The sequence below is a fragment of the Lepisosteus platostomus genome, chromosome 9 (assembly GCF_059453375.1).
Source record: "Lepisosteus platostomus isolate fLepPlt1 chromosome 9, fLepPlt1.hap1, whole genome shotgun sequence".
Classification (NCBI taxonomy): Eukaryota; Metazoa; Chordata; class Actinopteri; order Semionotiformes; family Lepisosteidae; genus Lepisosteus; species Lepisosteus platostomus.
The window spans coordinates 16,204,560-16,220,255 of record NC_142619.1 but is presented as its reverse complement, the minus strand read 5'-3'; the positions used below and the strand labels follow the sequence as shown (position 1 = coordinate 16,220,255).

Sequence of the window (15,696 nt, the reverse complement as noted above, 5' to 3'; positions counted from 1 at the left end):
GTTGCTTATCACTAATGATAAAGTCAGCCATCAGAGAAAAGTGAGATACACTTCAAAGATCACAAACATATAAAGTGTGTTTACAATTTTACAGGTTTTAATTTGTAATGGTTCTGCATAAAAGGGTGTGAAAGGCATTGGTATTATATTGAAAGAGTGACATGTAACTGTGTGATTCTAATCTGTAATGCCTAAAACTACATTGACAACAGATAAATTGTAGTTATCAATTGGAAATACTAAAATATTTAGAAGAATGCCAATTTAAAATGTTAAAATGATATCATTGCTATACAAAACGGCTTGCACATAGAACAAGTCTATGCTATTAAAATAAGCTGGCCGGATGTTTTATGCCTCCATGTCCAGACTTTTCAGGATTAAATACTGTGTTTTCTCTCAAACTATACTTTTGTTTCAAAGATAAATACTGTAGTTTTGATAAAACAGTAGCCTAACTGACCTATGTTCAGGACACTTATACTCAAGAGAGCTTTTAATCTCTCATTAGTTTGAGCATCTCTTCTATCAAGAAGCAACATTCATTTTAACACTGCAAATAATAAATCAAGCAACGTTTACAAAAAGTGCTTAAAATTATAAATCTGTTATCCTGCACATTCATCTACCAGTATAGAAAAATGTATGTATGGGAATTATTTAAATAAATATATCAGTTCAGTTCTATGGGTGAATTACTATGGATAGTTAGGATTTCTAGATAAGGGTGCATTCATACTAGACTAATTTTGCCCACCTAATATGAGCAATTCAGAAAAAAATCTGAATAGTGCAATTAAACACAGAGCCCTGTCTGTCCTTTTTCATTCAACATGGTCTACCAAATGACCTGCTCCAGTTGGTGTATATTGAGGAGATTATCACTAAGAGCTCTAAGCTTTTAAATAAATGTTTTTTCTGTTTTATCAGTAGACATTTTGTATTAAATGTGTGATAGTGTTTGAAATGTCTTTTTGTGCTTAATTAAAATATTGATTTATTGTGACTTCAGAAATGTCAGCATTATTAGTAATAATGAACTAAATTAATTTTTGTTCTTTATTCAATTCAAACAATTCTTATTTGACGTAAGCAAAATTCAGCAATAAGAAATCCTATTTAATATAAACATTTACAATTTCAACATTTTTGTATAATACCCATAAATATTCTTCTAAATTGATAAATGCATTTTTGTTAAATGTCAAAATCCCCACAGTATTAGTAGATGAGGCTTGTAAAAGGTGTTACTAGGCTGCTTTTGATAGTTTATTTCTAGTTACATGACCAAAACTAAATAATGAGAGGTTCATAGGGCATATGCAGTATGAACTAATATACGCTTGATCGAGAAGCTGTTTTTTTTATTTGTTTTTCTGATTTATTAAAGTGAATATTTCTCAAAGGAACATATTGTCATAATGATCGAGTCAAAAAGCACTGTAAGCCATCATTTTAAGATGAGTTAAAGTGTTTTATTCCAAAAATGGAAAAAAACAATCATCTTCTTTAAGGTCATTCAAAAGTCATTTTTTAGACATACTGAAAAAACACACTTAATTCTCCACCTGGTGTGACTTGCATATTGAGTATAATGCCTGTACAGTTAACGTAAACTCTGCTGTTTATAAGTTAAAAGAAAATGTGGATGAGTAAAAGTATAGTATTATAATGTCATGATGAGTTCGTTTTTTTATTATAAATGCCTTTTATGAATAGTCCAATTAAAAACTTTCATGGTGAATAAATTACATTCACCGTAGGCATGAAAATGGAGAAAAATGGGAGTTTTGTGAATATTGGTCTAAGTAGTCTCTTGACATTGGCAAATTTTCCTTATTCTGAATAAGGCTGTCTAAAGTTGTATTCTGTAGACCAGTGGTTTTTTGTGCTGTGCTCTCTGCAAATAATCTGAATGAGATCTTTGTGTTGCATCATAAAAGACCAATTAAAGTACTGGCTCCACATTTTGAAAAACTTTCCATATTAATGAGTAAAACATTTTGAAACCATACAGCACCTTCACTGAAGGAGTGATGTTCTTCTGAAATCTTACTTTTTTCCTAAGATGGTGTAGTGGAAACAGATCAAAATATTCTTTAAGCCTTTGTCTGCATGCCCAATGAGAGTCTGATAGTCTTCTCATGAGGTGTTAGAAAATGGTTTATGGGAAAGACTCATACTGTCAAGCAAAGTTCTTACAAAATGTACTTGACGATTGAAAGGTGTTTCCCAAGATGCCTGCACTCCTCCTTCTCTGTCCAAGCATTACCTAAGCATGTTTTGTTTCACCTTGTGTATAGCACATTGGCATCTCCTCATTTAAAATAAACACATTGTGTCATTTTGTCATTCTGCCAAACACAAACGTAGAGGATACTGGCATAAAGTATAAGAAGAACTTATATACAATATCCCAAGTTTTTGGAGTAAAATGCGGTAGTTCTTTTTATTTTTAGAGACACCCAATGATGATATTGATGATTGTCCACTTAGCTTGTGTGGTGTCTCCGGGGGAATAGATAAATGTAATAAGTACGAAAGTACTCACACCACACACTCTTCTTTTATTTTCGTGAGGTTTCCTCCTTTTCCTTCGTTCGTCCGTCTTCCAAACCAGTCCGCAATCCGTTTTCTCTGTCCTTGTTCAGTCCGTGTTCCAAAAGTTCGTAAGATCCAACAACTCCGCGCCGAGTCCAAATCACAAGCCGTATACCGTTATCCTTTATTTATTCTGTAAATCCGTTGTCCTTAAATCTTTGTCCACTCCAACCAAACTCCACTCTCTTCTCCGAAATGCATTCACCTACTGGCTTCCGCGCCGGTTCACTGTTTCCGGGGCATATATATTTTGTTTCCTGATGAGACCCACCTGCGTCTCGTTGTCTTTCAGACTGAGCCCTTTCCATCTGCAGGTCAACTGGTTTCTCTTAGCGGCCATCTTGGTCAGGTCTAAGTCAAGTATAGTGAACAAATCGTTCCTAAAATACCTGTCCTGGATGACCCTTCCTCTGGTCCTCTTACATACCCTCCCCCTGAGATCAGCCCCGTCCTCGGGCTGTCTGGAAAAGAAACAATGCATTCGGGAGAGGGCATCGACATTAACTTGTTTTCTTCCTGGTCTATAAGCCGTTTGGAACGGAAACCTCTGGAGACTAAGGCCCCATCGCGTAATCCGATCATTTTTGTCCATGTTCCTTAACAACCAGGTTAGTGGCGCATGGTCAGTATACAAGATAAATCGTCTTCCCAATAAATAATATCTTAAATAATCCAGGGCCCATTTGATCGCAAGACATTTTTTTTCGATTGTGGAATAATGTTTCTCCGCAGGGCTTAATTTACGGCTAATATACAAAATGGGGTGCTCCAATCCTTCCATTTCTTGCAACAGTATGGCTCCAATCCAAGAGTCAGATGCATCAGTTTGTACCATGAATGTTTTGTTCAAATTAGGTACCTGTAAGACCGGCTGAGATGATAAAGTCCTTTTTAGTTCTTGAAAGGCCCACTCTTCCCTTTCTGTCCATTTGATTTTTTCAGGGCAACTCTTCTTTGTTAAATCGTGCAACGGGGCGTCAATGGAGGCAAATCTTGAAATGAACCGACGATAGTAATTTGCTAATCCCAAAAATGTTCTTGTTTGCTTCTTTGTAGAAGGTTTAGGCCAGTTTTTTATTTACTGTACCTTCTGTTCTTGTGGCATGCTCATTCCCCTTCCAATTGTGTAACCGAGATATGGCCAGCAGCCATATCACCCTGCAACTCACAACTGGCAACCCACTGAAGCTAAGCAGGTGTGAGCCTGGTCAGTACCTGGATGGGAGACCTCCTGGGAAAAACTAAGGTTGCTGCTGGAAGAGGTGTTAGTGGGGCCAGCGGGGGGCGCTCACCCTGCGGTCCATGTGGGTCCTAATGCCCCAGTATAGTGACGGGGACACTATACTGTAAACAGGCGCCGTCCTTCGGATGAGACGTAAAACCGAGGTCCTGACTCTCTGTGGTCATTAAAAATCCCAGGGCGCTTCTCGAAAAGAGTAGGGGTGTAACCCCGGTGTCCTGGCCAAATTTCCAATTGGCCCTTACTAATCATGGCCTCCTAATAATCCCCCTCTATGAATTGGCTACATTACTCTGCTCTCCTCCCCACTGATAGCTGATGTGTGGTGAGCGTTCTGGCGCACTATGGCTGCCGTCGCATCATCCAGGTGGATGGTGCACATTGGTGGTGGTGGAGGGGAGTCCCCATTACCTGTAAAGCGCTTTGAGTGGAGTGTCCAGAAAAGCGCTATATAAGTGTAAGCAATTATTATTATTATTATTATTGGCTTCCTGGGCCCCTAGCCAACATTTTCTTGGATTAGCGGTTAATCCCGCTTTCCGCAAAGCTCCGGTTACTGCTCCCAGGTGTAGTAGGTGTTGTTCCCAAATCGTGCTATGAATTACAACGTCATCTAGGTAGGCAGCCGCAAAATCTCGATGAGGTCTGAGTATTCGGTCCATTAATCGCTGAAACGTAGCAGGAGCGCCGTGTAAACCAAACGGAAGGACCCGATACTGGTAAAGCCCCTCCGGGGTGGCAAACGCGGTCTTGGCTTTAGCTTCTTCGGCTAAGGGTACTTGCCAATATCCCTTCGTAAGGTCCAGCGTACTGATATATCGGGCATAGGATATGCATCAAACAGCGAGATCTCATTTAATCTTTTGAAGTTATTACAGAACCTAACAGTTCCGTCTGGCTTGGGTATCAGTACTATGGGGCTAGCCCACTCTCTATGGGATTCTTCTATTATCCCCATTCTTAACATTTTTTCTACCTCTTCCTTAATTAGTTTCCTTTTTGCTTCAGGTACTCGATAGGGGGCAAGCCTTACCCTTTTTCCTGGTTCCGTGATAATCTTATGTTGAATGAGGTGGGTTCGACCAGGACTTTGGGGAAAAAACATCCTTGTTTTGCGACAGGAACTCCTGTAATTCTCGCTTCTGCGCCGGAGCCAGGTCCCCCACGGCGACGGCCCCCGTTTCTTCTTCCAAAGGGTCAGGGGAGAAGTGGGTGAGCAGAACTTCTGCACCATGCCATCTCTTTAGTAAATTCACATGGTAGATTTGATGCTGTCGTCGTTTGTCAGGTTGTTTAACTTTATAAGTGACCGGACCCATTTTTTCCACCACCTCATAAGGCCCCTGCCAGGAGGCCAGGAATTTACATTCCGGGGTCGGGACCAATAGCAATACTTTGTCCCCTGGCTGAAATTCTCGCACTACAGCTCCCCTATCATAAATCTGCCGTTGCTGCGCCTGGGCCTTCTCCAGATTTTCCTTCACAATGGGAACAACAATGTTTATTCTTTCCCTCATTTGTTCCACATGTTCAATGACAGTCTGTAATGGTGAAGGTTGATGCTCCCAGGACTCTTTGACCAGGTCTAATAATCCCCGTGGTCTCCGAGCGTATAATAACTCAAAAGGAGAGAACCCAGTCGAGGCCTGCGGTACTTCTCGGATAGCAAACATTAGATAAGGGAGCAATTGATCCCAATTTTTGCCATCCTTTTGCATGGCCTTCCTCAGCATGCTTTTCAGAGTTTTATTAAAGCGCTCCACTAGTCCGTCTGTTTGCGGGTGATAAACAGAGGTTCTGATCTGATTAATACCCAAAAGCTTACTTAGGTCTTGCATGACCTTTGACATAAATGGAGTCCCTTGATCGGTTAAGATCTCCTTAGGGATTCCCACTCTAAAGAAAATGTGCACTAGCTCTCTAGCTATGTTTTTGGCCGTAGCCGTCCTCAGAGGAATGGCTTCGGGGTACCTCGTGGCATAGTCCACTATCACCAGTATATACTGATGTCCCTTTGTAGTTTTAATCAGGGGTCCCACTAAGTCCATCCCAATCCGCTCAAAAGGAGTATCTATTATTGGGAGGGGAATCAGAGGGTTTTTATAATAAGGTTGTGGGGCAGTTTTCTGACAGGCCGGGCATTCCCGACAATATCTGTCGATGGCCTTGTATATTCCGGGCCAGAAAAATCGAGAAAGTAGTCTTGCGTTTTCTTCACACCCAGATGTCCTCCCAAGAGGTGGCTATGGGCCAAGCTGAGGAGTTTCGACTGGTAGGCTCGGGGAATGAGGAGTTGCTCCACTTCTTCTTGTCCTCTCTTCTGCACCTGAATTCAGAGGACTAGTATTATTACACAACTCCCCCTCAATTTTTCTCACATGTCCCCATGCATGTCTTAAATTCCCATATTCCAACTGGGCCGTTCCGAACCTACCTCGATGTTCTGGTGGCTCCCAGTCTGGTAAATCCATATCTAAGAACTCATCTCCAAGTTCCGAGCCTTCTCCTGGTTGGTCCACCTCTCCAGGGGAATCTGTGTTATCGTCTGAATCTCCTGGACAGGGGAGTAGATTGTGCCTAGCCAACTGGACAGTATTCAAAATTTGAAGAAAGTGGGGACAGTCATGTCCCAACACCACAGGGTAAGGCAATTGTTCAACCACCCCTACAGTCGAACTATACATTCCCATTTCTGTAGTAATGGAAACTTCCACCGATGGATACACCTTAGTTTCCCCATGAATGCACGTAATAGGTATCCCCACCGCTTGCCTGACCTTGGTCCCTTCAGGTAGGGCTGTAGAGGTCACCAGGGTCACCATACTTCCAGAGTCTAACAGGGCCTCGACAGGCTTTTCCCCTATCTTGATTTTAGCAACGTGGGGTGCCTCGCAGGACGGGACGCTCGCCGTGAGGTGGTTGCACTTGGCTTCCTCTCTGGTGTCCACCTGCATAGGTTCACCCCAGTTGGGACAATTACTGGCCAAATGTCCCTCTTCATGGCACTTAAAACACCTACGGGTCTCTTTCTATGGTCGGGGCCTTTGAACTGATCTTTCTTGAAAAGATGTTGAGGAGGACCTCGATGGTCCCGGTACTTCAGTGACTGAAAGTTCGTTCCATTCCCTGAACTCTCAGGTCTCCTCCTCTCCTCTTTTCGAAATTCCCCTCTCTCTTCCTTAATCAAGGCATCTGTGGCATGGTGTCTGTCCACTAAATCAACGGCCTGGTCTAAGGTCTGGGGATCCGCATCACTCACTTTTCTTTTCAAGTAAACAGGCAGACTCCTCACAAAGTGGTCCAATACTACTTTCTACCACTTGCCCCGAGTTTAGTTTTTCTGGCTGAAGCCATTTCTTTGCCAGATGTACTAGGTCAAGCATCTGAGATCTAGTGGGCTTGTCTACTTGATATTTCCAGTTATGGAACCAGACTGCTCGTATCACCGTGGTTACCCCTAATCTCGCCAGAATCTCCTTTTTTAGAGTTTCATAGTTCTCCGCATCCTCTTCTTTTAAATCGTAATAAGCCTTCTGGGCTTCCCCAATTAAATAAGGCGCTATTCTCCCTGCCCATTGCTCTCTGGGCCATGCATTCCTGGCAGCTGTTCTCTTAAAGGTGGTTAAATATGCTTCCACATCATCAAGCTCCGTCATCTTTTGAAGCCCAATTTCTTCCATCTTACTGGGTTCTCTCCCTGTTACCGAGGACCGTCTAATTTCTTCTCCTAATCTTTGCAATTCCTCTCTCACCAAATTCTGCTCTTCTATAACTCGTTGATTCGTCTCCATTTGAATCTTATTAGCCTCCTGCTGTGCCTGTATGGCTTCTTGTTGTCCTTTTAAAGCCTGGAACTGGGTTAGGGTGGCTTGGGACAATTGTTGTATCAATTGTTCCATTGTTCTTAGCAAGAGTTTTCACACAAACCGAGAGAGAAGAAAAAAAAATCAACTTTTAATTTCCACAAATCTTAGTGACGATCAGCGGGATGCCCACATCCTCCACCAATTGTGGTGTCTCCGGGGGAATAGATAAATGTAATAAGTACGAAAGTACTCACACCACACACTCTTCTTTTATTTTCGTGAAGTTTCCTCCTTTTCCTTCGTTCGTCCGTCTTCCAAACCAGTCCGCAATCCGTTTTCTCTGTCCTTGTTCAGTCCGTGTTCCAAAAGTTCGTAAGATCCAACAACTCCGCGCCGAGTCCAAATCACAAGCCGTATACCGTTATCCTTTATTTATTCTGTAAATCCGTTGTCCTTAAATCTTTGTCCACTCCAACCAAACTCCACTTTCTTCTCCGAAATGCATTCGCGCCGGTTCACTGTTTCCGGGGCATATATATTTTGTTTCCTGATGAGACCCACCTGCGTCTCGTTGTCTTTCAGACTGAGCCCTTTCCATCTGCAGGTCAGCTGGTTTCTCTTAGCGGCCATCTTGGTCAGGTCTAAGTCAAGTATAGTGAGCAAATCGTTCCTAAAATACCTGTCCTGGATGACCCTTCCTCTGGTCCTCTTACACTTGCTTTGTACTGCAAGGTGAGGAAGAAGGTCAGCAGTTACAGAAGTAGTTCCATATCCTTCTACTGTATGTTGGTGCCATACAGAGCTCGCAGGTTGGTGACACCATTCAGGAGGTTAAGCTGTACAACAGACTTTGGAAACCTTTACAGCCCATTGTCTTGTCTGTTCGTTGCTGAATGGGAAGTCCTGGTCAGAGTCTGTTGATGACATAGGCCATTAATACTAAGCTATAGGGATCATCATGTAAATAGTTCTCTAACAAATATATATTTTTCAAATGTATATGCAAACCCAATATGGAATCATGTTTTTTGCGTCACAGCTCACAGCAGAAACTCCTGCTCTGTACTTGGAGAAGTGAAGATGAGCATACAAGCTCCTCTAACCTTGTGTGCATGAGAGTTGGTGCCTATGCAATGAATTGCCTATGCAAATAGGCGGAGCGGTGGCTCTATGGCTGAGGATTCTAGCCTGTGGCTAGAAGGTTGCCAGTTCAAATCCTGTGGCCAGCAGAGGAATCCTATTCCGTTGGGCACCTGAGCAAGGCCCTTAACCTCAGCTGCTCCGAGGGTGCTGTATAAATATCTGACCCTGCACTATGACCCCAAGCTTCTCTCCCTGTCTTTGTCTCATGGAGAGCAAGCTGGAGTATGTGGAAAGACAAATTCTGAATGCAAGAAATTGTATATGGCTAATAAAGTGATCTTAATGTCTCATCTGCCACTGATGTCACTGTGAACTTGTGAAATCACTGGAGTCAATCTTTAGCCAAAAAGCACTAGACTGATAATCTGAGATCTGTCCTCTACAGAACTCTGCCAATTGTGTGTATCCACTTGGCCAGTCCTAGTCACAGGTATGATATGATTCAACTTGTGAGGTCAACATGTACTTCGAGCAAGTATCATCATTCTAGCAGCTACATTACTCATCAACCCTTGAAGCATTTCACATTTTAGAATACTTCTACTTCTGCATCTATATTTCCTGGAAGTATGGCACCTTAGAGGAAAGGGCAGTAGAAAGCAATTTTAGAAAGGAAAATAAACAATTGAATTGGATCCGTTGGATTTCCTTCAGATTTTTACCATTTTATGCTACTCAATAATCTTAGTCTACTCTTGGAAACAAAGATAACTGCACTTCCAAACAAGAGAAGGCATTTGGGCCATCTGGTCATCTGTAGCTAATTGATCTGAGTATCTCATCCATCTGTTCCTTGACAGAAGCAATGGTATTAGACAATATCAGAAGTGACAAAAAGATTATTCTAGAACCCCACAGCCCTCTGTGTAATACCAACATAAGTAGGTTTTCAAATTAAAATATAAGTGACACTCATTAACAGCCTCATCTTGCATCTAATGATCTCTTTTCAGTCAGCAGCAGTGCCCTTGTTAAGGCACTTAATGTTTTTCCTTTGTCTTCTGAGTTATTCTTCTCCTTTTGTACATCAGTACAGCTCTTGATTATATCAGTGATGATATTATTTATCAGGGTATCAAGGTATCAAACATGAAAAATCATAAGGAGATCTCTGGTTATTCCCTTTTAGGGAAGCCTATTTTAAGGACTGCAGTAGGTATGGCTCCTATTTGGCTACCAGGAACCAATTAGAAAATCATGTTGTTTTAAATCTGATGTTTTCCACTTACTTATTGTATTCCACAGGTAGGATCATTACTATTTAGTATTTGCATGTTGTCTCAGATTATTTATTATTCACCATCATAGACATGGATTTCACTGCTACCTTGATGAAACAGATTTGCAAACCATACAAGAGACTACTGCTGTGTATTTTGCACTACTTTGCTTTTATGATATTAAGGTATGGATGCAACAACATATTGAAGCTAAGCTGTCACAAGACTGAAGATAATAAGTTATGTACTGTAAAGCTTATATTATTAGGTTCCCAACCTTGGCTTCACAAAGCTAGTGGTTTCAGCGCTTGTCTTTATTAACAGTGCCGAAATTAAACCGTTTCATCAAGATTTGGCTACTCGCAATTCTTACTAAATAGAGTGTTTTCTAAGGCATCTTCAGAATAATGAGACTCATTTCAAACTACAGTAAAGGCATTGTGCATGAACACATAAGTTCCATCCTCTGTAAAATGCACTGGTTTACAGTGTAAATCAAATGGGATTTCTCATGCTTAAATATAAGCCAATGATTGGTTTATCCCCAGATTATATCAAGGATTAATTGCAATATAGCCCATTTTTCATATGAAATCCGTTCATCCAGGCCAAAGACCAGGCTCACTCAATGTATGCTATAATACAGTCATCCATCGCTCATCGCTTTTCGCGGGAGATAAGTTCCAAGACGTAAAAAAATCTGCAAATAATTGACCGTTCTCAAAAAAAAAAACACCTGTCCCAAAAAACATTTTAATATTCATTTTCTAATCAAGGGTAATTAAGAAAACATTCAAGAGCATATTGCTGGATTTTCACATTTTTTGGCACATGAGAGGGAGGGTGGAGATGAAGGAAAAGCATAAAAGCCTTGGAAACAAATTAATAACATTTTTTTCTGCCCAATACCCAATACAGTGGTGTGAAAAAGTGTTTGCCCCCTTCCTGATTTCTTATTTTTTTGCATGTTTGTCACACTGAAATGTTTCAGATCATCGAACAAATTGAAATATTAGACAAAGATAACACAAGTAAACACAAAATGCAGTTTTTAAATGAAGGTTTTTATTATTAAGGGAAAAAAAAATCCAAACCTACATGGCCCTGTGTGAAAAAGTGATTGCCCCCCCCTGTTAAAACATAAATCAACTGTAGTTTATCACATGTTTGGAAAGCTGAGTTCAATTTCTCTAGCCACACCCAGGCCTGATTACTCCCACACCTGTTCTCAATCAAGAAATCACCTAAATAGGACCTGCCTGAGAAAGTGAAGTAGACCAAAAGATCCTCAAAAGCTAGACATCATGCTGCGATCCAAAGAAATTCAGGAACAAATGAGAAACAGAGTAATTGAGATTTATCAGTCTGGAAAAGGTTATAAAGCCATTTCTAAAGCTTTGGGACTCCAGTGAACCACAGTGAGAGCCATTATCCACAAATGGCAAAAACATGGAACAGTGGTGAACCTTCCCAGGAGTGGCCGGCCGACCAAAATTACCCGAAGAGCGCAGCGAGGACTCATCCAAGAGGTCACAAAAAACCCAGAAGAACATCCAAAGAACTGCAGGCTTCACTTGCTTCAGTTAAGGTCAGTGTTCATGACTCCACCATAAGAAAGAGACTGGGCAAAAATGGCCTGCATGGCAGAGTTCCAAGACAAAAACCACTGCTGAGCAAAAAGAACATAAAGGCTCGTCTCAGTTTTGCCAGAAAACATCTTGATGATTCCCAAGACTTTTGGGAAAATACTCTGTGGACTGATGAGACAAAAGTTGAACTTTTTGGAAGGTGTGTGTCCCATTACATCTGGCGTAAAAGTAACACAGCATTTCAGAAAAGGAACATCATACCAACAGTAAAATATGGTGGTGGTAGTGTGATGGTCTGGGGCTGTTTTGCTGCTTCTGGACCTGGAAGACTTGGTGTGGTAAATGGAACCATGAATTCTGCTGTCTACCAAAAAATCCTGAAGGAGAATGTCCGGCCATCTGTTCGTGACCTCAAGCTGAAGCGCACTTGGGTTCTGCAGCAGGACAATGATCCTAGTGGCCTAGTCAAAGTCCTGACCTGAATCCGATTGAGATGTTGTGGCATGACCTTAAAAAAGCGGTTAAGGAACCCTCCAATGTGGCTGAATTACAACAATTCTGCAAAGATGAGTGGGCCAAAATTCCTGCACAGCGCTGTAAAAGACTCATGGCCAGTTATCGCAAACGCTTGATTGCAGTTGTCGCTGCTAAGGGTGGCCAACCAGTTATTAGGGTTAGGGGGCAATCACTTTTTCACACAGGGCCATGTAGGTTTGGATTTTTTTTCCCTTCATAATAAAAACCTTAATTTAAAAACTGCATTTGGTGTTTACTTGTGTTATCTTTGTCTAATATTTCAATTTGTTTGATGATCTGAAACATTTCAGTGTGACAAACATGCCAAAAAATAAGAAATCAGGAAGGGGGCAAACACTTTTTCACACCACTGTATAAACGATTTTCCTTCTATTAGCGTGTCTATAAATGCAACTTTCTTTGCCAAAGTCATCACTTTCTTGCGTCTTTTAGGTCCAGGATTACTAGCACAAGAACTAGAAGTCCATTTATATCCCATATTTAATAAAAATAACACAAAAACGTATTGAAGAGAGCTAACAGACACGAAAAGGCACAAAATGTGGACTAATACGCTGTAGCCTTCCCCGAATTCTTTTTTGGGGGGGTGGCCCGCAAATAAACGAAACCAAGAGGTACGAACCTGCTAAAAACCAGGGATGACTGTATTCTTGTGTGATGTATGCTGTCTGTTCAAACCGAAGAGACTACAACTTGTCAACAATTGTAACCTTGCTTAAAGATTTATATTTTTATCAAAGTTTATAATGTATAATTTAGCTTTATTATTGGATTTATTGTTAAGTTTTTGTGATTCATTTTTCTTTCTTTTTGCTCTTGGTATGTAAGTTGTACTCTTTTGCAGAGCCTTTAATTTTTTTTCAAATGCACACAAATAAAATTACATTATTTTTTCTACAGTTTCCTTCTGGATTAGTATGTATTGAACTTTTAAGGCAATACATTTTAGGGAAAGATGGCAAAAAACTCTAATGTTAGAGGCTTATGAATTTATAAAATATTATTTTGACTATAAATACTGAAGCATGGGAATTGGGTACTTAAGAGTACTTAAGTATTTCATTTTTTTGTTTTGTGTTTGTTTTTTTGTAGGTGCAATCTGCCACCACTCTCAGAGGATTACAGGGAGGATGTGGGGACCAAAACGCATTTAGTGACTGCTAACCCCAGCATTATTGAAAAAAGGTAACAGTGTATTGTTTCTTTTTTTGTGGTTTCAGTATTATCAAAATAATAATGAAAATAATTGTATACAGTTATTGTTAACACAAAAATACCAAAGTATTTAAAAAATAAATAAGACTTTTTTCACTTAGGTTCCGTATCATATAAGTGTATTTACTGCATGCTGTGTGAAGGGCTTGCTCAGGCTCATTAGTGCTGTGTGTGTTTTCACTACAGATTCAAAGCTATGCCTGGGGGAGCAAGGTTGAGTTACATTTTTCAGGTTGAGAGCTGGCATCGAACTAAAGCTTTCGTCTATCATAAATTATATGGCAGTGGTGAACATAACAGTTTACATGATCACTGTCAACTAGAGCATTTTTTAGTGTTAGTGTTGCTAGGCTATATAGTGTAAACTGTTTGTACAGGGAATGTGTATATTCTGTATTTCACAATTTTCTTTACACTTAAATAACGCATAGTGTGAGGGACCATCAGCCAGTGTCTTTAGGAAGCTGCAGCTGTAAAGATTGATGTCTTGATGAGCTTAAGCTGTGGGTTGTCTTATGCCCGTCTAACTTCTCTCGAGAGGCTGCTCTGGCCCTCTGAGAGGGAGAGAGAAGAAATATTATTCCCCTTGACCAATCAATGTGTTTTGATGGACAACTCCCCCAAATCCACAGTTTGTGTGAGAAGCGGTGGGGGCTGGGTAGGTTTTGCTGGCCAGATGCCACAGAAGTGCAAGGAATGCAGCCAGTGATGCCAGCAAGGCTGGCATATGTTGTTGGAGATACGGCCAGGAAAGGCAGCAGAGTTGTTTGAGATTGCGTGGGCTGTGTGAATGAAGTCACTAGGAAAGACAATTTGTGTGCACGTGTGGCCACGAGGGTGTGTGAAATACATCTGGAATATGGTCTGGGATCTGAGGGAGAGCACAGCTAGACAAATCCATAAGCTGGATGATGGTGCGTGTGTGTGAAAGAGTGAATGGTATGCCAGGAGACAACAGGTGTAGATGTCGGAACAACGTTGTTGTTGTTGATACAACGTAGAAGAGGAACAATGTGTGAGTTCCTGTAGAAACTTGAAGGGGTGCAGACAGAAAATGGTTTTCAGTACAGTGGGCTTTCTCTCCTGTATGGTCATACCCAAGAATGAGAAAATTAATTTTAAAATAGCACGTAAAATGTGTCTGAAAGAAAGTGTTTGTAGTGCATGTGTAGTTGTGAGACTGGAGAGCAGGAGACTCAGATGTAATCCCCTAGGCCTGATGTAGAAAAGAGAGGGATAATTACTGTATGTCTACTACTGGACAGTGTGTTAATATGGGTGTTGTGAGTATTTAGTTGGTAAACCTGAGCTGAGGACACTCAGGTATATTACTCCTGAGGGAAGAGGGTCAGGAGTGCTGATTGTTTATCTCCTGGCTCCTGTTGTACCATGGTGTGAAGACAAGACAGCAGGAAGTGAAACCAGAAGGAGCTGGGCTCTCTGGCAATAAGTGAAATTTGGTGTGTCTTCACTGCCAGGACATAAAACTGTAGATTCTGTGTTGTTGATTGGAAAAAAGAAATAAAAATAGTGCAAAAGTAAAGAAACTGTGTAGTAAGACTGTGAAGATCATGTAACGTACAAACACAACCACAACAAGTTCACCTAGTGGGGTGGGGCCTGTCAGGTACACATAGGTTTTGTGATATGCATCCTCAGTTGTAAAGATATAATAGTAATTTAGACATGCTTGTGAGTATCTTCTTAATGTTATAGTGCTTTAACATTTATTTGAGGTATTGATTAGATTAATGAATTTTAACACAGCCAAAAAACAGCTAGATTGCTTTTGGGAAGCAGGTGGAAAATGGACTGCATGACAAAAAATATTAAAACATGGCTAGAACGTGCAAATCCCAAAACAGGAAGGCTGTAATTGGACATAGGGCTATGAAACTGTAAGACATAATCACCTTGCCTCCATTCTACATCACTGCAGATTTAGTGATTCATTTCACTAATGGGGAGAGGGGTGCTTTCAGTCTTTGTGCTTAATGGATCTGGTGAGAACCTCACCATGATAAGCAGCCTAAATGGATAATGGATGAATAGCTGTTATGTACAGTGCAGATGTAAGTTGGTATGCTGTGGAGCTACTGCACATGTACTTATTTAGCCTTAAATTGTTTTTTAAGTTACAAAAGTGGACAGAAATTTCCCCACAGTTTTTTCCCCATTAGAGAAGTAATTATATTATGATTAAAGAACAACAGTCACACATTACACTGGCAATGTAATAAAATGCTAAGTTGTTGCTGAATTTGTTGTATGTATATGAATTACTCATTTAAGTTTACCTCCATTGCTTTTGTGCTTTTATATGGGCTTGAAATTATTCAGCAGAT

The 15,696-nt window shown here is 40.7% G+C and overlaps 1 protein-coding gene across 1 annotated transcript in view; it reads left to right on the top strand.

Annotated features, from left to right (window-relative positions):
• The window catches only part of st8sia1 (ST8 alpha-N-acetyl-neuraminide alpha-2,8-sialyltransferase 1), a 59,205-nt gene that overhangs the window by 26,860 nt on the left and 16,649 nt on the right, over positions 1-15,696 (top strand). The window contains exon 4 of the mRNA XM_088646959.1: positions 13,229-13,321. Coding sequence (XP_088503085.1) covers positions 13,229-13,321 — 93 coding nt within the window. The remainder of the gene's footprint in view (positions 1-13,228; positions 13,322-15,696) is intronic.